We start from the raw sequence: 22,931 nt of genomic DNA on the forward strand, positions 1-22,931 counted from the left end.
GCACGGTCGTCTGCGGAATGAGTTTTTTTGTCTTTTTTTAGTGAATTTTGCGGTTGCGGATCCGCAAATTGTGGACCGCAAAAACACTACGGTCGTGCAAGACCAGTCTTAGCCCCCCCCCCCCCAGCATTATGATGTAAGTGTAGAGGAGGCAGTGGACGGCAGGCAAGACTGGAGAGTGGACAGGTAAGTCAGAATTATTGGCAGCTGCTTTTTCCAATAACACAATAGGTAGCTGTCGAATAAAAAAAAAAAAAAAAGTTTATTCCATGAGGCGGCACCTGTTACTTCATACACTTGAGTACTATATGGGTATGAAAAGGATGACAGATTTGCAGCTACAGTCCCCAGATCTCAACCCAAATGAATAGTTGTTGCTAGAATTCAAGAAGAAACTGTATTTATGCGTCAACCAGTATGTACATTGGGAATATTGGGAACATGTAGAAGAGACCTGGGATCAGATTTTGGTCAAGACATGGTTGTCTTGGACACGCGGAAAGATTCAGACAGTGTTGAAAGCAAAAGGTGGATTTACAAAATACTAAAAATACAAATTTAGATTTTTAGGAGCAAAACGGTAACAATGGAATTACATGAGAAGACTCTGCATAACTAATCATATGCTAAATAGCTGCAAGTCAAATTCATATAGTCAAGATCTATAAGTACCTGGATGTGCCAGGCTGGGCTGATAACATGGATGCACTGTACAGAAAGGGTCACAGGAGGCTCTACCTGCTCAGGAGTCTGACGACCTTTGGAGTGAGGGGGCCACTTCTAGGGCCTTTTTCAACTCTGTGGTAGAATCAGCCATCTTCTTTGGAGTGGCCATCTGGGGGAGTAGCATACCAGCCAGGGACAGAAATAGAAGTGACAGGCTGATCAGAAGGGTCAGCTCTGTCCTCGGGAGCCCCCTGGACAAAGTACAGGTGGTGAGTGACAGAAGGATACTGTCTGTGGTGAGCTCCATGCTGAAGAATAACTCCCACCCCATGTATGAGACCATGACAGCACTGGGCAGTACGGTCAGTCGACTGCTTCACCCTAAGTGTGAGAAGCAGCGCTATTAGAGATCCTTCCTCCCAACCGTGGTCAGGCTGTATAATTAACATCAGGCTAAGCGAAGATCACTCCGCACAGAGAACTAAATGATCTTGAAGTTTTTCTTTTTAGCTGTTACGATTCCTAGTATCTTTTCTATCTGCTATGAGCTTGTATGTATTTTTTTCTTGTTAAATTACTGTATTATCCAGGGGGGGTATTCCTTGGGTACTCCATTTGGGGAGTCCGCTTGGGGATCCCCCGAACAGAATACCGAACACATTAAAAAGTGCTGAGCAATGAAAGCACATGAACCCCTAGAATATAATGGGGTCTGTGTGTTTTCCGTGCGGTGTCCGCATGAGTCATGTGGACAGAAAAGCATTACTTTTCATTTTGCACGATTCATTGCTCACCGCTCTTTAACCCTTTCCTGACATCCACCATACTAGTACGGCGCATGCTGGGTGTGTAACTATGGCGACCATCCAGGATCCGGGCAGCCGCCATAGCCGCCGGGTGTCTACTGCTTTACGCAGTAGACAACCGATGCTAATGTCTCCCTTTCCTGACATCTGCCGTACTAGTAGGCGCATGCCGGGTGTGTAACTATGGCGACCGCCCGGGAGCTGGGTGGCTGCTATAGCCGCCAGGTGTCTACTGCTTTACGCAGTAGACAACCGGCGCTAATGTCTTCAATCTGTCCCCGGATCGATCGGAGGCATTAACTCGTCCGGCACCACGGTCAAAGCTGACCGAAGCGCCATTTTCCCGGCGGCGCGTGGGCACCGCCATTTTCCTGGTGATCGCCGGCACCCGGAGTAAGCGTCATGTTACTGTGAAGGCTCCCCGGCTTGTCATTACATTGCTTCTATAGCAGACTATGCTACATAGCCTGCAATAGAAGTGCCGATACTTTGTAATGCATTACATTCATGAGCAGACCCCCTGGGGTTCAAGACCCTTAGGGGTCTAATAAATGCAAAAAAATATTTAAAAAAAAGTAAAAAAAAAAATTAAAACATTTAAAAAGTATTAAAAATTCAAATCACCCCCCTTTCCCTAGAACACATATAAAAGTAGTTAAATACTGTGAAACACAGACATGTTAGATATCCCTGTGTACGAAATCGCCCGCTCTAAAAAATATTTTTCCTGTACGGTAAACGCCGTAGCGGGAAAAATAGTCAAAAGTGCCAAACCGCTGTTTTTTCACTGTTTTGATTCTGATAAAAATTTGAATAAATCACATCTGCGCCCGGCACTCCGTACTTCATGTTTCCGTTTCCTGCATAAAACAGAGCAGGAGACGGAAACCTGCAGGAGACTTTCTCACCCATTCATTTGAATGGGTGAGAAAGCTGTCCGTCCGTGAGCGGCGGTGAGCGTTTTATGCTCTCCGCCGCGAAACCGGGTTTTATAATCCAGACACAGAGTCGGACATGCAGTACTCTGTGTCCAGATTAAAAAAAACGGTTTCGCGGCGGAGAGCCTAAAACGCTCACGGCCGCTCACGGCCGGACCCGGTCTGTGGTTTCCGTCTTCTTGCATGCAGAAGACGGAAACCACAGAACGGACAGCTGAACGCAGGTGTGAACCTAGCGTCATATGGGTTTTAAAGCCGACCGCTCGCAAGCCGTCTCCTGTTCGGTTTCCCCTGACACTCCGGGGCGGACAACAGCGGCAGTGTGAACGCCACTTTATTGAAAAGCACCATTTTCTATGATTTTGCATGTCAGTGAAGCCAAAGTACTGTCAGTTAGTGATTTATGGTGGTTGTACAGTGATAAGACTGAAATCTTCCTTCCTGTGTGAACATACCCCGATAGTAGCCAGTAGTCCTCAGTGAAGCCTGACATACAGAGGCAGTGCATATCTATGTGGAGGATCTCAGCAGGAGCAGAATAGTTCACCTGGCGGTCAGGGCAAAGAGCAGCCCCGGCTTGTACTCTGTACAGGAGGGAGCAGAGGTCGGCAGCCAGGGCTGTGCCATAAAGGAGGGAGGAGGAGGAGCCGGCGGTGACTGGAGACTCGAGGAAGTCGGAGAGCTGCTCCACACAACATCGGAGTTTCCTGCCCTCAGCGGAGGAGGAGAGACAGATGACAGAGTGTGAGGCTGACAGCTCAGCTGAGCCATGGACGACTTCAGAAGCCTAGCAGGCAACATCTTCGCAGTATGGTTCAGCGTGGTTCTAGTCTTCATCATGTTACCCTCCATGTTTGGCATGTCGCTGGGCATATCCGAGGTCTATATGAAGATCCTGGTGAAAATGCTGGAGGTGAGCCGCGTTCAGACTGCTTGCACTCCCTGCGACTTTTGTTCCTCACACCTCAGTCATTGCAACATAGGCCATTGCTGCAAACTTAACACATGTGATGTGACTTGCAGAATTATCCTGAGTGTCTTCAGATCGTAGTCCAAGACTGTGACTAAAACGATCAGTTCTGACTAGTGGGACTTTAGTCTGAGTTGTAACAGGTGCAGGATTAAGCAGTGTCCATGTTTGTCCCGGGAGGAATTCCCTGATATCTCTCATCTACTTGTGGCTACCAGTTTTATATTTAGAAATGCATTCAGATCCTTGCAGAATTCTTAGGACCTATTCACACTGGGCAGTTGTCCTTTTGTGTTATCGGGAGCCACATGTAGTGACTGTGATTCAAGTGTCAACGTTGAGTATAGAGCAAGGTTGGTGCAAGTCTGCACAATGTTTAGCGCCATTCACCTGCTATTGTTACACTGAGATTCCAGCTAAAATCGGTGCAGGGAAAAGACCTGCAAGGAAGAATTTTCTCTGTCAGTTAGTTTCAGTATAAAACCATTGAGTTTTGATGGAATCTGCACGGTATTTCCTACAAAGACTGTAATGCAGATCCGGTCTCTTACCTGTTACATTGCTGACTAAATGACTGTATTTTTTTTTTATTTTTTTTACCTCCAGTGGGCAACTTTAAGAATTCAAAAAGGTTTTGAAGAACAAAAAAAACTTCGAATGGTTGCATCTAACGGTAAGACCTGAAACTGACTAGATTATCAATTCATTTTAGAATTGTGATGCCAAGTGTGAAGAGCTCATAAACCAATACTGAATGAATACAATGCATATATATGAAAATACCTCTCCATCCCAGGCTGCAGCATTTCTACTGTTGAAGGACTTTTCTGAGCAAAGAAATTGTATCTTCTGTCTACTGGATAGGAGATAAATATTTGATTGCTGGAGTCTGATTGCTAGAAACCTCAGAAATCACGATTCCAAGTGTCCTCTGTAAATAGAGTGTTGGTGCATTCTCAGACGCTTCTCCTTTTACTTCTATGAGCATGTGCAGCAGTGTTTCATTCATATTGGCCCTTGGAGGGGGTACCCCATTCTTCTGATTGGGTCCTAGAGATCAGATCCTTATCTGCTATCTTGTAGATGGGGAATAAGGGAATATTGGGGAAAAACTGATAGAGTTTCTTTCTCAAACTGGGAGATAACGCCCCCTTGTGGGCGATGAAGGCCTACAGGGGGGCATTAAAGGGCCCAGAGAAAAATGGGGGGGGGGTGTTGAAGTGGTTTAGGGTGCGATGGCTGATTTGTATTTTTCTAATATTTTAAACTGAAATCAAAACCTACCAATTACCCTACATCAATTATTTCGTTCTTATTCCTGCCCTGTTTGATTGTATAAAATAATTTGACAACGCTACTGACTAAAAAGATAAATCATTTGCATGTTACCGAACGTGGTGGCTTACGGCTGTTTTTGAGTAAATTCGAAACTTTTTAAATATCATCATATTCACCCTTCACATTGCAATAGATTTAAAATTAAAATTGAAAAGTTTGTTTTAATTTGAATAAAAGCTTTTCTAAATATTATTTATAAAGTTGCATTTTATTACTCTCATTAGAACAGTCTCATTTAAAATGTAAGTGTGAACTTGGAAACAGGATAAGACTCATATAGCTGCTATAATTAAAGTAATGATTGTGATTTTTTTTTTTTTTTTTTAAATGTAGATAGTGAGCCCCATATAGGGATCACAATGTACATTTTTTTTTTCTTTTTTCTATCAGTATGTCTTTGTAGAATGACTGACATACAATGAAATCCACACAAACACAGGGAGAACATACAAACTCCTTGCAGATGTTGTTCCTGGCGGGATTCGAACCCAGGACTCCAGCGCTGCAAGGCTGCAGTGCTAACCACTGAGCCACCGTGTTGCCCCATGATTGTGATTTTTAAGATGTGGAAAAGTTACAAAATTTAGAGGGCGCTAGAAAATAAGTGATTCTCAAAGTGGGCGGTAGGTGAAATAAGTTTGAGAACCTCTGCTCTACATTCTCTGGGTTAAGTACCTGTACCTGTGGTAATGTACTTAAATCTCATGAGGTGAAAGGGTAGGCACAAATTCTGTGAGGAATATTTGCTCTGTCTGTACACAGCAAATTATTAAAGCATTGGGTAGCATTGATTATTTGGGTAGAGGGTATTTGACTAAAAAATAAAATAAAAAAAACACTTAAAATCTCCCTGGCTGCAGCGCACTCCCCACTAATATCTTCAGTGCTGGACCGAACGTCACCTGAGCCGGGGCTTGCGTTGCGACGCATAAAGACGCAGGCCTTGGCCCATGTGACTTCAACAAGTGGGCGGAAAGCCTGCTGGAGCTAGGAGAGATAGGTAACACTTTGTTTGTTTTGTTCCCTCACCTCTCCTAGCCCTTCAATCACTGTTCTCGGGAAGTAGGGGACGGATCTGAAAATGCCCCCCTTCCCACAGTATAAGTATCCAATAGTGTCCTTTCAGTCACATAATAAAGTATATATAAAACATAACTTGGTTAAAATCCTCCAAATTGGAAGTGGTATTGTAAAGACGTCCAACCATCAACTAAAATCAGGCAAGGTGCTGTCACTAAGGTAAGTATTCCCCAGAGAGAGTAAAAGGATGACAACCTATCCTCCAGGTAAGTCCTCAGTTATAGCGTGTCCGACCACCCAATACTATTGACTATACATCAGCAATGATTTGGGGTTGATCCATGTACCCCAATATCAGACTGTCAAGTACATATATAAATGGGATACCGTCATATACTAAATAAGTCTCACTAGTATCCACAATATAATTTCACTTTGAGCTGAATAGTCAAATATTAAATGTCCCAATGCCACTATAGTAAATAAATAAATGAATTCCCCGTGGCTCGGTCAGTGCTAGATTATGTAGCAAGATCGTGTATCTGGATAGTGCAACAAATAATACGCTCAACCCCTTGTCATTAAATTGTTAGTGGAGCCCATTGGCCAATATATTAACCCCAGCTCCTCTCCTATCTCCTATGACAAGTTGCTGAACTGTTACAGCGATAAAACTAGCTGACTAATTGCTCTCTTTGCTATCTCAACGCGTTTCCCCTGAATTGACAGGTTCGTCACGAGCTAAGCACTGACTATCTTTTATGTTAGATAGTATCTTGTGTGGCAAAAATCTCAGAGACAAAATATCCGGCCGGTATCCGTCGATGTAAGACTCCGCAACTGAGTCTACACAGTCTTAAATAGACTCTTACTCCTGACACAAGTCTAGCCACGCCCCCTCACGTGATCGGGCCAGGAGCCAATCACGGTCACGCATAGCAGTCCGGCCTTCCATGCGTCATTACAGAGGCGTGTACTTGCTTCCGATACCAAAACAAAACAATGATCATGCCTGCTGCTCCGCTACATACAAGGCAAGTGTCATACCGGTGGGACAAAGTTACAGACATCAGTATATGTCATCTCTTTCTGTGTCACAACCGGGAGCCAGTCATTCCAATACTCAACTATATTGGCCTCTGTTAGGTGTAATCAATTTTAATTGAGAATTTTTCAGACAAGAAATAACAAACATAGAAATAAAAAGGTCAAACAAGTGATGAGGGTATAACAATCCCAAAAGGAAACAGGGAGGCCACACAGGGCCTCAATGTAAAGTAGGCACTAGGGGGAAACTTCTTTAGGCAAAACATAGTCCTCATGGAGACCACAAAAACCTAACAATTCAAATAAAGACCAAACAAGAAAAGGGAGTGGGAAAAAAAAAAGGGAAAGAGAGATAGACAAAGTAAGACCCACATACTAGGAACAATGGGGGGGGGGGAGAGACACTGGACACACAAGTAGGAAGGGGGAGAGACAAGGGTAACGTACAGTCACAGGCAGACAGACATCGGAGAGCAGGGAGCAGACATAAGGAGATCAGGCGAACAGGGCGGAGAAGTCGGAGGCCTCCTGGAACACCACCCATGGCCGCCAGAGGGTTTTGAACTTGGAGGAGTCGGGCAGATCCATCGCCACCAGATACTCCATTCTACGAATAAGGAGAAACTCCTGTAACCATTCCAACAGAGAGGGAGGGGTGCCAGTGGCGGGGGATAACCGTTCTGGTGGCCATGAGGAAGTGGCACAGGAGATCGCCCTTAACACTAGAACGTTTGCCAGGGATAAGGGAGAGGAGAGTGACTTGCGGGAAGGGGCTCAGAGAGCGGCCAGAGACCTTCTCCTACAGTAAGAACACGGACGTCCAAAAGGGCTGAATCTCTCCACAATCCCACCAAATATGTAAGAGAGTACCCTCCGCAGCGCCAACACCGGTCAGAGACCGCAGGGTAAATTTTATGGAGGAGAGTGGGGCAGTGATACCATCAGGTCAGCAATTTAAAATTTTTCTCCTGAGCGCTACAGGGTAAGGGCAGCTTGTGCGAGAGGAGAAAACAGCGATCCCAATCAGCGGCAGAGAGCCCTGTTCCTAAGTCAGACTCCCAGGCTATATTGGCCTCTGTTAATACATCAGAAGCAGAGCATGATATACCTAATTAAATGCATGACCATGATCATGTTTAGCTTTTAGAGTGGACAAAACGTGTTCTGGAGATATGTTTAATGCAGCAATTCCTGAATCCTCATCAGTCACAACAGCACATCTACCAAATGTGAACTGATGTATGTATTTATGTGATGTATCACAAGGGGAGGCTACTTGAAATTGACCATAGGTTGACTAAGTGTTCCCTATAGCCTATAGAACCCTATAGTTCCCTATATAAAAAAAAGTCCTCAGCGGTTGTTGCCAGGCCCCCTAATGTCCTGGGTCCTGCGACTGCTGCTACCCCGGTAGTTACATAGTAACACCCCTGAGGTCGCTCATCTTTTGGCAGAATGCTAGTCGTAATGAATCTGCCCTATTATCTATGGATTTGTGTCTTCCCTGCTAGCTGATGTTAATGAGATTATGGGACTGTCTTTTGTGTATAAGCGGCCTCTAGAGTCTACTGCAATGCCACAATAGCCAATCCTTTATTATGCAAGATATTAGCTGTGTGTGTGTGTGTGTGTGTGTGTGTGTACACTCACCGGCCACTTTATTAGGTACACCATGCTAGTAACGGGTTGGACCCCCTTTTGTCTTCAGAACTGCCTCAATTCTTCGTGGCATAGATTCAACAAGGTGCTGGAAGCATTCCTCCGAGATTTTGGTCCATATTGACATGATGGCATCACACAGTTGCCGCAGATTTGTCGGCTGCACATCCATGATGCGAATCTCCCGTTCCACCACATCCCAAAGATGCTCTATTGGATTGAGATCTGGTGACTGTGGAGGCCATTGGAGTACAGTGAACTCATTGTCATGTTCAAGAAACCAGTCTGAGATGATTCCAGCTTTATGACATGGCGCATTATCCTGCTGAAAGTAGCCATCAGATGTTGGGTACATTGTGGTCATAAAGGGATGGACATGGTCAGCAACAATACTCAGGTAGGCTTTGGCATTGCAACGATGCTCAATTGGTACCAAGGGGCCCAAAGAGTGCCAAGAAAATATTCCCCACACCATGACACCACCACCACCAGCCTGAACCGTTGATACAAGGCAGGATGGATCCATGCTTTCATGTTGTTGACGCCAAATTCTGACCCTACCATCCGAATGTCGCAGCAGAAATCGAGACTCATCAGACCAGGCAACGTTTTTCCAATCTTCAATTGTCCAATTTCGATGAGCTTGTGCAAATTGTAGCCTCAGTTTCCTGTTCTTAGCTGAAAGGAGTGGCACCCGGTGTGGTCTTCTGCTGCTGTAGCCCATCTGCCTCAAAGTTCGACGTACTGTGCGTTCAGAGATGCTCTTCTGGCTACCTTGGTTGTAACGGGTGGCTATTTGAGTCACTGTTGCCTTTCTATCAGCTCGAACCAGTCTGGCCATTCTCCTCTGACCTCTGGCATCAACAACGCATTTCCGCCCACAGAACTGCCGCTCACTGGATGTTTTTTCTTTTTCGGACCATTCTCTGTAAACCCTAGAGATGGTTGTGCGTGAAAATCCCAGTAGATCAGCAGTTTCTGAAATACTAAGACCAGCCCTTCTGGCACCAACAACCATGCCACGTTCAAAGGCACTCAAATCACCTTTCTTCCCCTTACTGATGCTCTGTTTGAACTGCAGGAGATTGTCTTGACCATGTCTACATGCCTAAATGCACTGAGTTGCCGCCATGTGATTGGCTGATTAGAAATTAAGTGTTAACAAGCAGTTGGACAGGTGTACCTAATAAAGTGGCCGGTGAGTGTATATGTATGTGTGTGTGTGTATGTATATGTATATATATATATATATATATATATATATATATATATATATATATATATATATATATATAATTATAATGAGACCATCTCCTCCAAAATGCCTCTCAAACTAATAATGTTCGCAGTACACTAGTGTTTGAGTCTCAGTATAAGTCTCCATCCCCCATTCCAAATTAAATGAGTGGACAGAAAAGTCCTACTGGTCCTATACTATAAATATACAAATTCATGCACTTTAAAAGTAACAATAAATAAAAAATTGCGATCATACATATTAATATGTACGATGTGCAACGTAATATAATGATAGGCTATATCACTGTTATGCCAACATAGCAATAATACAAAAAACAAACAAACTTGAAATCAACTTTGTAAGGAGTTATGGACAAAACAATAGACACTATAATACAAAAATGGTCCTATGTAAATCATGACCCAGGTAGTCAACAAAACGGACATAAACATAAACCTGTGTACTATAATGTATAATAACCAATATGCTATCAAATCAATTATAGCTCCTAGCCTTGGTTGGATGTAAACTTCTCATCCCACGCGTATCGCCCTAATAAGAACCTCCTCAGGGGATCATGACACGTGTGCTATGCCATGGACGCATTTGTATAGTACAACATGGTGTAATGCGCCAGGTCTTTCTGGGGGAAATGTTCTCTCCGGTTTGGTTTTTGTTACATTTACGCTATATTACCCATATTTGGTGAGGTCAGTACCATCACGAAGATACTAAATTTATATAGTTGTCATAATAGGGAAGGGTTCAGTGAGTGCCTGCTATTAACGTGCTTCATGTTAGGACAGGTTTCTTAATAGTTTGCAGTGACTGGTTTCTACTGTATCTTTTACACTGGTTTCTACTGTATCTTTTACTATTTCCTGCTTAGACTATGAACAAATCCCAGTTGTAAGATTTAAGAGCATTACTCCAAATTGTAGAACTATATTGTATTCTAGCAGGTAACAGACTGTAGATTATACAAGTGTTCTAGATGGTAACAGCAGGGCAGATTACTGTTTTGTGCTTTACACTAGTCTACACACAAGCAACTGTTTTTCTTTGTTCTGAACAAATGGGAATATGTGGGAGAGAAGTAAATTAAAGTGTCTGGCATAAATGCAAAAAACGGTCGCTGTAATCCCAGTCCCTGGTTTAGGGTGCAGCAGAGCATTGTACCATGACATAGTTGGCACATAAGAGCAAAAGCAGATATGTTGGACACTGAAGTCAGTATTGCTGCCATCATATGAGATTCTTGGACTCTGTCCAGTTCACACGTCTCAAGGGCATTTGTTGTGTTCTTATTAGAAATAAGGCAGCAATCCATAGTCTTTCTTTCATGTGCTAATAAAAATAGTGTGTAGTAGAGAAAAAAAAAAATCCCAATATGCTCGAGGAAGTTGCCTGTTAAACCAGTTATTGCCTGACATATACTGTTAATTTTTTGCTGCAGTTCTGAACAAATCCCACAGAACCCTGGCGGGAAAGGTGGCTATTGAGATACAGTATATAATATGCAGCCGTATAGAAATCAAATATACTGAATTATTCACAACAGAACACAACTATTAATAAAAGTGTGCTAGCAGTGTGGCATATTATGGCAGAAAATTGGCAAACGTGCTGTACAAGTACGTCTAAATAAATTAGAATATCTTTGAAAAGTTAATTTATTTCAGTCATTCTATTCAAAGAGTGAGACTCCTAAACTTTATAGATTTATTACTGTGGTCTATTCCAAGTGATTATTTCTTTCAATGTTAATGATTATGGCTTATACTAATGAAAACCCAAAAGTTTACCATCTCAGAAAATTAGAATATTGTGAAAAAAGGTCAATTTTGTAGATTTCTTTTTTTAAATTAATTACATTTTTTTTTTTTTTGGACACGAAGTAATTTATAAGGTGGGTCGGGGGTGTTTATCTTGGGGTATGTTCACACTGAATTTTTTGGCAGCGGAATTTGATGTGGAATCCGCCTCAAAATCCACTGCCAAAAACTTCAATGGGAGCCGATCGCTTCTTTTTTCTGTTAGCTAGTAGTGTAAAAAAGAAGCAACATTCCCTATCTTGACGTGGATTCTGCAGATGACTGAGCCGCGACATCCGCAGCACGAGACTCCCTCTCGATTAGGTCCATTCATTCGAGCCTAATCTGGAGAGGAATGCTGCAAAGGGATGCCAATGAACTGCATCGGCATTCCGTCGCGGCTAGCCACGCGGTATGTTCACACACAGAATCCATTTTCCGCCATGTGAACATACCCTTAGATCTGAGATATCCGGGACAACTCCTTTCAACATACATTTCCCACCTGACAGACTCTCTTTTAAAGGGGCCATGATACTCATTTAAGTCCTGCATCCTTTTCATAGTTTAGATGACACGTTATCAACATACAATAGTAGCGGATATATAAGGTAGTTCATCTATGGTAGAACTGAAAATTTATTTTTTTTGAGCAGTATTATTGGATTTTAAAGTGGCTTTATCAGCAAAATTTTGCTGTAGGAGTCCCACATTTACCTGAATAGCCTTTAAAAAGGCTATTCAGGCACCGGTAATCTTATTTTAAACCTCCCCCCGTTTTAAAATAAAACCATAAAAACATATATGTAAATCATAACTTAGCGTGCACGCTGGGCAGTCGAGCACTGTCCGACGTCCTCTTCTGGCACGCCTTCCTCTTTCTTCTTCCACCGACGTCCTCCTGTCCTGGCTCTACCCTGCCTTGATCTTCTGTTCTTCGGGCGGGTTGTGTTCAAATACTGCACACGCGCTGGCACCATTTTTGTTGTAGTTCTAAGCACCTCTTAGAACTACGCGAGTGTACTGCGCATGCTCAGTATGCTCACGAACTTCTTCATTCCGGAATAAAAGAAGATGAAGGCGTGGAAGAGCCAGGACTGGAGGACGTCGCTGTAAGAAGAAAGAAGAGGTAGGCGTGCCAGAAGATGACGTCGGACAGTGCATGACCGCCCAGCGTGCATGCTAAAGGATGACTTACATATATATATTTTTATGGTTTTATTTTAAAACGGGGGGGGGGGTTAAAATAAGATTACTGGTGCCTGGGTAGCCTTAAAGGCTATTCACGCATATGTGGGGCTCATACAGCATAATTTTGCTGATAGAGCCCTTTTAAATGTCTATTTAAACAATGCACATGTCCAGGATTTAGAGCAGCCCATGAGGTTGCCCAGGAAGGTGTAAGATTAAAAAATAAAAAAAAAATGTTTACATGTCTCCTGTGGTGCATTGTATGCCACCGGTGCCCTTGCAATTTTGTGCTGGTTCTGTGTTGCCGGAAGTTTTGGGGCTCATGTGGCTACTGAAGTTGCTGGTAAGGAACCAATGTTTTATGTTACCGATCCCTCTCCAGAAATAGCTGAGGTCACTGAGCCTCAGGACTTCTGTGGCCAATAAGCCAAGACCCAGCATAGGGTAGTAGTATCAACAGTCTTCCATATCCACAAAGTTCAATTTTGCTTCAACTTTTCTTTAGCAAAAACCAGGCTAAATGTGAAAAGGTTTTTCCATGTTTTGCGAGTTGACTTTAAAACAACCATCTATATAATTTTCTGTTTGTTTTTTCTTCAAAAAGTTATCATTCAGCGAGATGAGTTACCAATGGAGGAAGAGATTGTGGGCCTGAGGCAAAGCAGAAGCCAATGCTTACAGCGTGGCGATTTTGAGTTGTCGGATGTGTTCTACTTCTCCAAAAAGGGGTTTGAAGCTATTGTGGAAGATGAAGTTACTCAAAGATTCTCCTCAGAAGAGCTAATATCATGGAATCTTCTGACTAGGACAAACTACAACTTCCAGTATCTCAGTCTCCGTGTGACACTTATTTGGGTGCTTGGTGTTTTTGTACGTTACTGCATTCTGCTACCACTACGGTAAGAAATGGTTTGTTCTATCTTGCTTATCTTATTATCTTCTCCTTTTAGTCGAGTAAGGGTCAATTTTGAAATAATTAACCATCACTATTTTTGCGAGGGATCTTGTACCCCAACAAGCTAGATGAACTCTTGTTCCACTAGTGACTCTTATTTGCCTGTCACCTTTTTATTGTCATGTGTTCCAAAAGAGGGGGTTCATAGGAACCTTCTCAGACTCATTTCCCATAGTACAATAAAAAAGGGCTATAAATTTGTGAACTTCAAACATGCAATTAATTATCCTGTGCCTTTATAATATTTATACAGAATCTTTTTGAAGCGTAAGACTAGGGCTCCACGTGGCATAAACGCAGCGGTTTGCCCATGGCGAATCCCATCTCCCTCTGCGTTATAATAAACCCTTCAAACAGGCAGCGATTTCCAAAATTGTTGTGGTTTTGGAAATCGAAGTATGTCATTTATACCTACGTAAACGCCGGTGGTTTCCCTATAGGTGTAATTAAAGCTGAAAGTCCACAGAGGAAAACTCTGTGGATTTTGTTAAAAGCGCTGCGGGAAGAACCGCAATGTATTGCTGTCGTGATTTTTCCCAAAGTGCTTTTTTGCTGTGGAATACCACGTGGGGCCTTTAGTCTAAAGCAGACCTCTTGAAATTCAGAATATCATCTGCCACACAGCCCAGAAATACATTGCATGATCTGTTGCTACATGGTTTACTTTCCTACTTTCTACCCTTCCTTCTATCTTTGTGAAATTCAACATTATATTGCTGTTCTGAATTGTCAGATTTCTGGACTCAAATCTGTATAAAACTGTAATGAGTTTCTATGGTGGGGAAAATCAGAATCAAACTTGCCACAGTCTTGATACATCTGACAGGGCTAGACAAGATGTATCTAGAATGCTAATTTCTCCTGTAAAATATCACTGTTATATTCCTGCAACTCTATAAAGACTTGGCATTGGGCTTGGGTCAGGGCTCGTTCACATCTGCGTTGTGGTCTCCGTTCTGCAGGTTTCCGTTTCCTGCATAAAACAGAGCAGGAGACGGAAACCTGCAGGAGTCTCTCTCACCCATTCATTTGAATGGGTGAGAAAGCTGTCCAGCCGTGAGCGGCAGTGAGCGTTTTGCGCTCTCCGCCGCGAAACCGGGTTTTATAATCCGGACACAGTCGGACATGCAGTACTCTGTGTCCGGATTAAAAAATCCGATTTCGCGGCGGACAGCCTAAAACGCTCACCGCCGCTCACGGCCGGACCCGGTCTGTGCTTTCCGACTTCTGGCATGCAGAAGACGGAAAGCTCAGAACGGACAGATGAACGCAGGTGTGAACCTAGCGTCATATGTGAGGAAAAAATTTCAAATAATGACCAAAATGTACATCATTAGTGGGGGGCACAAGGGAATCCCCTCCAGGTATGTCCTGTATATATGCGTAAGGACCAGCCACAAGCTGACTTATTTGTTGTTATTGTTATGTAAAATATGGTTTCCTATGCGCTATTTGCTTAGCCTTTTTGTATGGAGCTGCATTCTTGTCTAACGCATTGCTATTGTAGCATTTGTTAACCAGAGAATGTGGTTTGTTTTGTTTTCCGAATATTTGCTATTTAAAAAAAAAGTCACCTGGTTTACTCTTTCAGGGTTACCTTGGCTACCATTGGGATCAGCTGGCTGGTCGTGGGAGCCACACTTGTTGGCCAGCTGCCAAATGGCAGGTAAACAACTCTTCCAAAGAGAGAACAGTCTGTATATGTAACAGTGTAATGTTAAAGGGGTGGTGACATTAACGACACTTATCCCCTATCTATTTACTGCTATGGGGCTGTGGGCACACTGGAGCGCCATTCACAAGGAACTTTAGGGGGACGTATGGTCCTCTTCTCCTGACCACTAGGGGATCTGGTAGCTGGACCCCAATATTCTGACACTTATTTCCTATCCTATGTCTAGGAGATAACTGTCCTTAACAGCACAACACCTTTAAGTCCAAAATGCCATTCTAAAATCGTTAGTAACACAAAATGAATATTTTCATGCATTTCAGAGGAATTAACTGTTATTATGTATACACATGGGAATGGCTCATGTATTTTTAGTTTTTCTCTTTTACGTACCTTGTTTGTAGAATTGCTATATTGCCTTGTCTATGCCCCCGAAAATACAATAGACTTGTCATTAAATGGCTGTTCCCATCTGGACCTTTATGGATAAATCAATAATGTGACAAAAATACCCAATAGATGAGTATGTTCTTTTATAATCTTTGTTTTTCCAATTTGCCTATAGAGTTATCCACCGGTGATTTTTGGATTACTTATACAATAAAATAAGGAAAAAAATGCTGGCAATCCTGCTTTTTTCCATGAGTTTTCTTAAATATATTGCTTTAGCAATGGTGATTTGTTTTCCACATATGTGAAAGCATTCCTTCCATTGTCTACACAGCGTTTCCATAGAGCTGGACCTGCGTGAATAGACAGGACAGATGAGCTAATTACAGTTTGCAGATAAAGCCTTGTCTGTTATCTCTCTACATAAATGCACAGATAACACTGAGTTCTTTAGAAGCATGTGTATATTATTTCATCTGCATTTATATAAGATTTCTAGTAACCATAATAAGTGGCTTTTAGAGATGAGCGAACAGTGTTCTATCGAACACATGTTCGATCGGATATCAGGGTGTTCGCCATGTTCGAATCGAATCGAACACCGCGTGGTAAAGTGCGCCAAAATTCGATTCCCCTCCCACCTTCCCTGGCGCCTTTTTTGCACCAATAACAGCGCAGGGGAGGTGGGACAGGAACTACGACACCGGGGGCATTGAAAAAAATTGGAAAAAGTTATTGGCTGCCGAAATCAGGTGACCTCCATTTTAGACGAATAGTGGATTTCAAATCCGGGTCATATGAGAATGTGAACTTTGTGACTAAGAGACAGGGATAGCTGTACAGGCAGGGATAGCTAGGGATAACCTTTATTTAGGGGGGAATGTTATTAAAAATAACTTTTTGGGGCTCTATCGGGTGTGTAATTGTGATTTTTGTGAGATAAACTTTTTCCCATAGGGATGCATTGGCCAGCGCTGATTGGCCGAATTCCGTACTCTGGCCAATCAGCGCTGGCCAATGCATTCTATTAGCTTGATGAAGCAGAGTGTGCACAAGGGTTCAAGCGCACCCTCGGCTCTGATGTAGCAGAGCCGAGGCTGCACAAGGGTTCAAGCGCACCCTCGGCTCTGATGTAGGAGAGCCGAGGGTGCACTTGAACCCTTGTGCACCCTCAGCTCTGCTACATCAGAGCCGAGGGTGCGCTTGAACCCTTGTGCACACTCTGCTTCATCAAGCTAATAGAATGCATTGGCCAGCGCTGATTGGCCAGAGTACGGAATTCGGCCAATCAGCGCTGGCTCTGCTGGAGGAGGCGGAGTCTAAGATCGCTCCACACCAGTCTCCATTCAGGTCCGACCTTAGACTCCGCCTCCTCCAGCAGAGCCAGCGCTGATTGGCCGAATTCCGTACTCTGGCCAATCAGCACTGGCTAATGCATTGTATTGGCGTGATGAAGCAGTGCTGAATGTGTGTGCTTAGCACACACATTCAGCTCTACTTCATCGGGCTAATAGAATGCATTGGCCAGCGCTGATTGGCCGAATTCCGTACTCTGGCCAATCAGCACTGGCTAATGCATTGTATTGGCGTGATGAAGCAGTGCTGAATGAGTGTGCTTAGCACACACATTCAGCTCTACTTCATCGGGCTAATAGAATGCATTGGCCAATCAGCGCTGGCCAATGCATTCTATTAGCGTGAACTGAGTTTGCACAGGGGTTCTAGTGCACCCTCGGCTCTGCTACATCAGATTGCTACATCTGATGTAGCAGTGCCGAGTGTGCATCAGATGTGTAGTTGAGCAAAACTGACTCAGCACTGCTAAGTCTCTGCATTCGCATAGGAATGCATTGGCCAGCCTTCGGCCAATCAGCGCTGGCTCTGCCGGAGGAGGCGGAGTCTAAGGTCGGACCTGAATGGAGACTGGTGTGGAGCGATCTTAGACTCCGCCTCCTCCAGCAGAGCCAGCGCTGATTGGTCGAGTTCCGTACTCTGGCCAATCAGCACTGGCCAATGCATTTCTATGGGGAAAAGTTAGCTTGCGAAAATCGCAAACTGACAGGGATTTCCATGAAATAAAGTGACTTTTATGCCCCCAGACATGCTTCCCCTGCTGTCCCAGTGTCATTCCAGGGTGTTGGTGTCATTTCCTGGGGTGTCATAGTGGACTTGGTGACCCTCCAGACACGAATTTGGGTTTCCCCCTTAACGAGTTTATGTTCCCCATAGACTATAATGGGGTTCGAAACCCATTCGAACACTCGAACAGTGAGCGGCTGTTCGAATCGAATTTCGAACCTCGAACATTTTAGTGTTCGCTCATCTCTAGTGGCTTTGACTGTTTGATAAGGAATTCAGGAAGTGAGAAGAGGAGACAGCAGGCTAAGCTGCTGAAACAGCGATATGGGTAAAGCCCATTTAATGTTTGCAGGACAAGTTTTACTTTGTAATCGTACCATTTAATATTCTGTGCGATGTACTGGAAAGCTGGAAAAAAAATCAGAATGGGGTGCAATTGGTGCAAAATTGCCTATGTGTGAAGGGCTTTGTTTTTATGGTATTCACTGTGCAGCCAAAACGACTTGTCACCTGTATTCTATGGGTGGGTGTGATTGCAGTGATTTTTTTTCTTTTTAACCCCTCAAAAAATTCACAAAGAAAGAAAATGTACAGGGATGCATATGGCCAAGGTTATACCATTTTAGGGAATGTCTGATGTATTGATCACTTTGATCCAAATTTTCATGAGTGGTGAAAATCGTGGTTTGGCTCTTTTGTTTTAACACCCCTCATTGTTCTCCTGGAGCTCTGCAGCTTTTGTTTACAGCTTGATGCATCAGGTCTTCCCCAAACATCACAAGCATATGCCAGAGTGATAGAGCAGGGAGCTAAAGGCTTCCTGCTTCACCATTCTATTCAATTTTACTATAATTTGCACCATTTGCATGGTATAAATGACGGCTCAAATCTACGACACCAAGGAACTGGCATAGATTTTAGCCTAGATGCAGGGACACCCAGAGGATGACCTTAGTTCATGATGTGGTGTATGCTGTCATGAATTGAGCATAACCTGGACTAGTACATAGGACATCAGAGCCAGTGTAGAATACTCTGGTCTTTGTGAACCCCCTCAAGACTTCTTCAGTATGACAAGCTCTCTTAAGGGCTTTTCTCTGGGTCTTAAATTTTCCTTTGGCTAAGTCATCAATGGCAAACAAGTGGGGACTGACTCTCACACTCCTACCAATCATCTGCCTGCTGCACATTGGAACCAGGTACTGTTCAGTACACTGTGTACTCTTCTTTGCATCTGAATGATACACTTAGGCCAGACCGGGTGGTCAATTGACTGGCAATCAGCTGATTTGATGGGGGAACCCCTTTTAATCGCCTATAACAGTGGAAGCTTGTATACAGTATGTTGAATCTTTACTATTTGCCTTCATTTTGTAACACTATTACAGGGTAAAAAACTGGTTCAGTGAAAATGTCCATTTGGTCTGTTGTCGTATTTGTGCCCGAGCGCTCTCCAGTGCCATTCAGTACCACAATAAGTAAGTCGAAACAATGGAGTTTCTAAAATTCATGACCTCAGGTTAATGTCACATGAAATATGTTTGTGTGGTGGTGGTCGTGGTTTTTTTTTTGAGCCAGAGCCAATTAAAAAGGAATTTGAAGTATTAATATAAAATTGCTAGAATACGGCAGTGGCAGTATAATCGGAGATTAAGTAAGGATATGGAAAGAGTAAGGATATGTTCAAACTGAGAAATTTGGAACAGAATTCTGCTTCTGAAATCCTGTAGCTGAATTTTTCAGCTTCTAAAATTCTGACATGTAAACAACATTAAGAAAATTGGCCAAAGTGGGAGACGAGTTTATAATCTGAGGATATAGTGGTGAAACAAGAGTTAAAAGTGCTTGTTTTGTACAGTGGCCACTGTTATACTCAGTTATAACAGTGAATGTATATAAATGTTACATTTTGTTGTATAATATAAAATCAATAATTGTTTAAACACTTTGCATTCATAAGTTGACTTACATTAAATATTGCAAACATTAGAAATGCTAGGTACCCATCATATATATTATAGTAGATACACATACATGTGGGTTCTTATTCAATACCATAGGTGACCGTTACACATGTGAGAACTAAATCTATATGAATGGGATGGCACAGAATGTGACCTGTGACTGCCATGCCTAGAATTGAGGCTCATTGCTGCTTATGAAGCTACTTTTGAAGCCTCTATCACAGACAGTGATAAGTCATAGATGGAAAAAGTGTTTTTACAGATCCAAAAGAACATTGTGGCTTAGAGTTAATAAGAAAGCCAAGGCATGTGGGAACATTAGTATTAAGTAATGTGAAACAAGTTCATTTTGTTAAATTAGAATTTATTTATTTATTTTTTACTATTTGGTATTTTATTTTCACAGAGAAAACCGGCCTAAAAAGGGGGGAATTTGTGTGGCCAATCACACATCACCAATTGATATAATTATTTTAGCTAATGATGGTTGTTATGCAATGGTAAGTACTTCATTATTTAAGCCACATTCTGTTTTAGGAAAAAAGTGTGTGATCTAGTTTTTGCTACACATGTCAGGAATTGTTTTTGACTACTTATTGTCATGTTGCATGTGCTCATTCAGGTTGGACAGGTTCATGGAGGACTTATGGGTGTCATCCAGAGAGCTATGGCAAGGGCATGTCCACATGTCTGGTTTGAACGTTCTGAGATGCGTGATCGCCACCTTGTGACAAAAAGGTATATTGCCTTGTTTTCATTTTTACATGTGTACTGGATAGAGATGAGCGAGTAGTGAAATATTCGAGATTCGATATTCGTTTCGATTAGAGCCTCAATATTCGACTACTCGATCGAATATCGAATCCCATTATAGTCTATGGGAAAAAATGCTTGTTTCAGGGTAAACCACTATTCGACTAAAGGAGAGTCACCAAGTCCACGAGTATCAGGAGGAGAGTGTTTAGGAGGAGTGAAGTGCAGTTGAGGAGGAGCTCTGTGCAGTTAAAGCACACGGCACCCATAGACTATGGGCCGGTTCACATTAGCGCTTGCTTCCTGTCCTGAAGGAGTCTGCAGGAGGACTCCCCCCCCCCCCCCCCCCCCCAAACGGAATATCAGAGCAACTGCAGTTAAGCACACGGACCCCATAGACTATATTGAATAATTCATGCGGGCAGTGCGCTGCAAGCACACGGAGACCATTATATGCTATGGGGTCTGTGTGCTTAACTGTCAGCAACTTTTAGTTGCGCTGATATTCCGTTCGGGGAGGTCCTCCTGTGGACTCCTTCCGGACAGGAGGCAAGCGCTAATGTGAACTGGCCCTTACTCATCCTGCAGAACCAGTATTGATTGGGCGAATGCTATACACTGTATAGTATTCGGCCAATCAACGCTGGTTCTGCAGCAGGCTCGTCTTTGCTAGTCGGGAGAGCTGGCAGCTTGCTGTTATGCGGGAGCTGACTTTTTCTCATAGAAATGCATTGACCAGCGTTGACTGGCCGAATGCTATACAGTGTACAGCATTCGGCTAATCAACGCTGGTTCTGCCGGAGGCTCCTCTGTGACAAGGCGGAGTCTAAGATCGGACCACAATGAAGACTGCTGTGGTCCGATCTTAGACTCCGCCTCATCACAGAGGAGCGTCCAGCAGAACCAGCGTTGATTAGCCGAATGCTGTACACTGTATAGCATTCGGCCAATCGACGCTGGTTCTGAATTGAATCTTTACTGCGACTAGTTAGTAGTATTCGATCGAGTATGAGTATTTTGAATACATACTCAATCGAATACTACTTGCTCATCTGTAGTACTGGATACTAGTGAGAAAATGGCAAGGAGTACTAATAATCTAAAAATTATTAACAAGCACTTCCACCCAAAATAAGAAGTTTGATAAACACAAAGGTATTGGGGAAAATAAACAATTCTTGACTAGGTCCCACTGTAATATAATATCAGTTTTACTTACCAATTCTGACTTGTCTATTTTAGTAAATAATGTTTATCTCCATAAATTAATAGTTTTAATGGATACATTGAAAACTGAGTTGCTATCCCCCTTATCAAAGGATTGTGTCATTACACACAATTTGATACTATCCATTCTGTGCGGTGTTTTATTCCTACAGTATTGCTATATTGCACAGTGGGTAGTCAACTTAGCTTAGTTTATGATCTACTCTTAAATCTTTAAATAGGCTCCGAGAACATGTGTTTGATAAGGAAAAACTACCCATTTTGATTTTCCCAGAAGGTAAGGCTGATGTCTTAGTTACAATTATGTTTATATACTGTGATGCTGCTATTGTTGCTCGTTGAACATGTTCTTGTGTATACGGGGGCAGGCAGTGCAGGAAGTCTATAGCCAATAGTTGCAGAGCAGTGATGTCTTGTAAGGAAGTAGAAGAAAAAGAATAAAGTAAAGAATAAACATGCACCTTGGAAGATAACAGCAAAATCTGAAATAAAACAAACAAACAAAAAAAACACCTTTACTTTTAAAGTTTTTTCTCAACAAGGATTGTCATCTAAACTAGGCTAAGGCCCCATCGGATGACCCGCTGGAAAAAAACCTGGCATTAACGCATCACAATTCTTTCTGCAGCGCTTTAAACATAAAGTTTGCGGAGTTACGTTGGGTTCACACAAGCGTTCAGCAGTCCGTTCTCAGGTTTCCGTTTTTTGCATGCAGAAGACGAAAACCTGTCATGCCGAGTCTGGCCGTGAGCGCCGGTGAGCGTTTTATGCTCTCCACAGCTAAACCGTTTTTTTTTTAAACCAGACACAGAATACTGCATGTCTGACTGTGTCCGTTTAAAAACAAAAAACCGGTTTCTCTGCAGAGAGCTTAAAACGCTCACCGGCGCTCACGGCCGGACACTTTTCAATCCCATTCAAATGAATGGGTTTAAAAAGATGCCGGCAGGTTTCCGTCTCCTGCTCAGTTTTGTGCAGGAAACGGAAACCTGCAGAACGGACTCCCGGGCGCAGATGTGAACGAGCCCTTATCCTCCGCGGACTTTGTTATATCTGTCAAGAAACCGCTGGCATTTCCTTAGAAATAATTGACAGCTGCGATTTCCAAAACTGCAGCTTGTCTGTGCTGCAGTTTTTACCGCAAAGTGGGCAGTTACTTTGCAGTTACTGTAAAACGCCGTGGCATTTTCACGGCGGGCAAA

At 43.0% G+C, this 22,931-nt stretch overlaps 1 protein-coding gene across 2 annotated transcripts in view; it reads left to right on the plus strand.

Moving 5' to 3' along the window:
• Positions 1 to 3,090: 3,090 nt before the first annotated feature.
• The window catches only part of GPAT3 (glycerol-3-phosphate acyltransferase 3), a 28,003-nt gene continuing 8,162 nt past the window's right edge, over positions 3,091 to 22,931 (plus strand). For both annotated transcript variants that reach the window (XM_075264877.1, XM_075264885.1), the window contains exons 1-8: positions 3,091 to 3,323; positions 3,987 to 4,053; positions 13,294 to 13,588; positions 15,236 to 15,310; positions 19,174 to 19,263; positions 20,156 to 20,249; positions 20,372 to 20,487; positions 21,951 to 22,006. In XM_075264877.1, coding sequence (XP_075120978.1) covers positions 3,180 to 3,323; positions 3,987 to 4,053; positions 13,294 to 13,588; positions 15,236 to 15,310; positions 19,174 to 19,263; positions 20,156 to 20,249; positions 20,372 to 20,487; positions 21,951 to 22,006 — 937 coding nt within the window. In that variant the 5' untranslated portion in view covers positions 3,091 to 3,179. The remainder of the gene's footprint in view (positions 3,324 to 3,986; positions 4,054 to 13,293; positions 13,589 to 15,235; positions 15,311 to 19,173; positions 19,264 to 20,155; positions 20,250 to 20,371; positions 20,488 to 21,950; positions 22,007 to 22,931) is intronic.

This window comes from Leptodactylus fuscus, chromosome 1 (assembly GCF_031893055.1).
Source record: "Leptodactylus fuscus isolate aLepFus1 chromosome 1, aLepFus1.hap2, whole genome shotgun sequence".
Lineage (NCBI taxonomy): Eukaryota > Metazoa > Chordata > Amphibia > Anura > Leptodactylidae > Leptodactylus > Leptodactylus fuscus.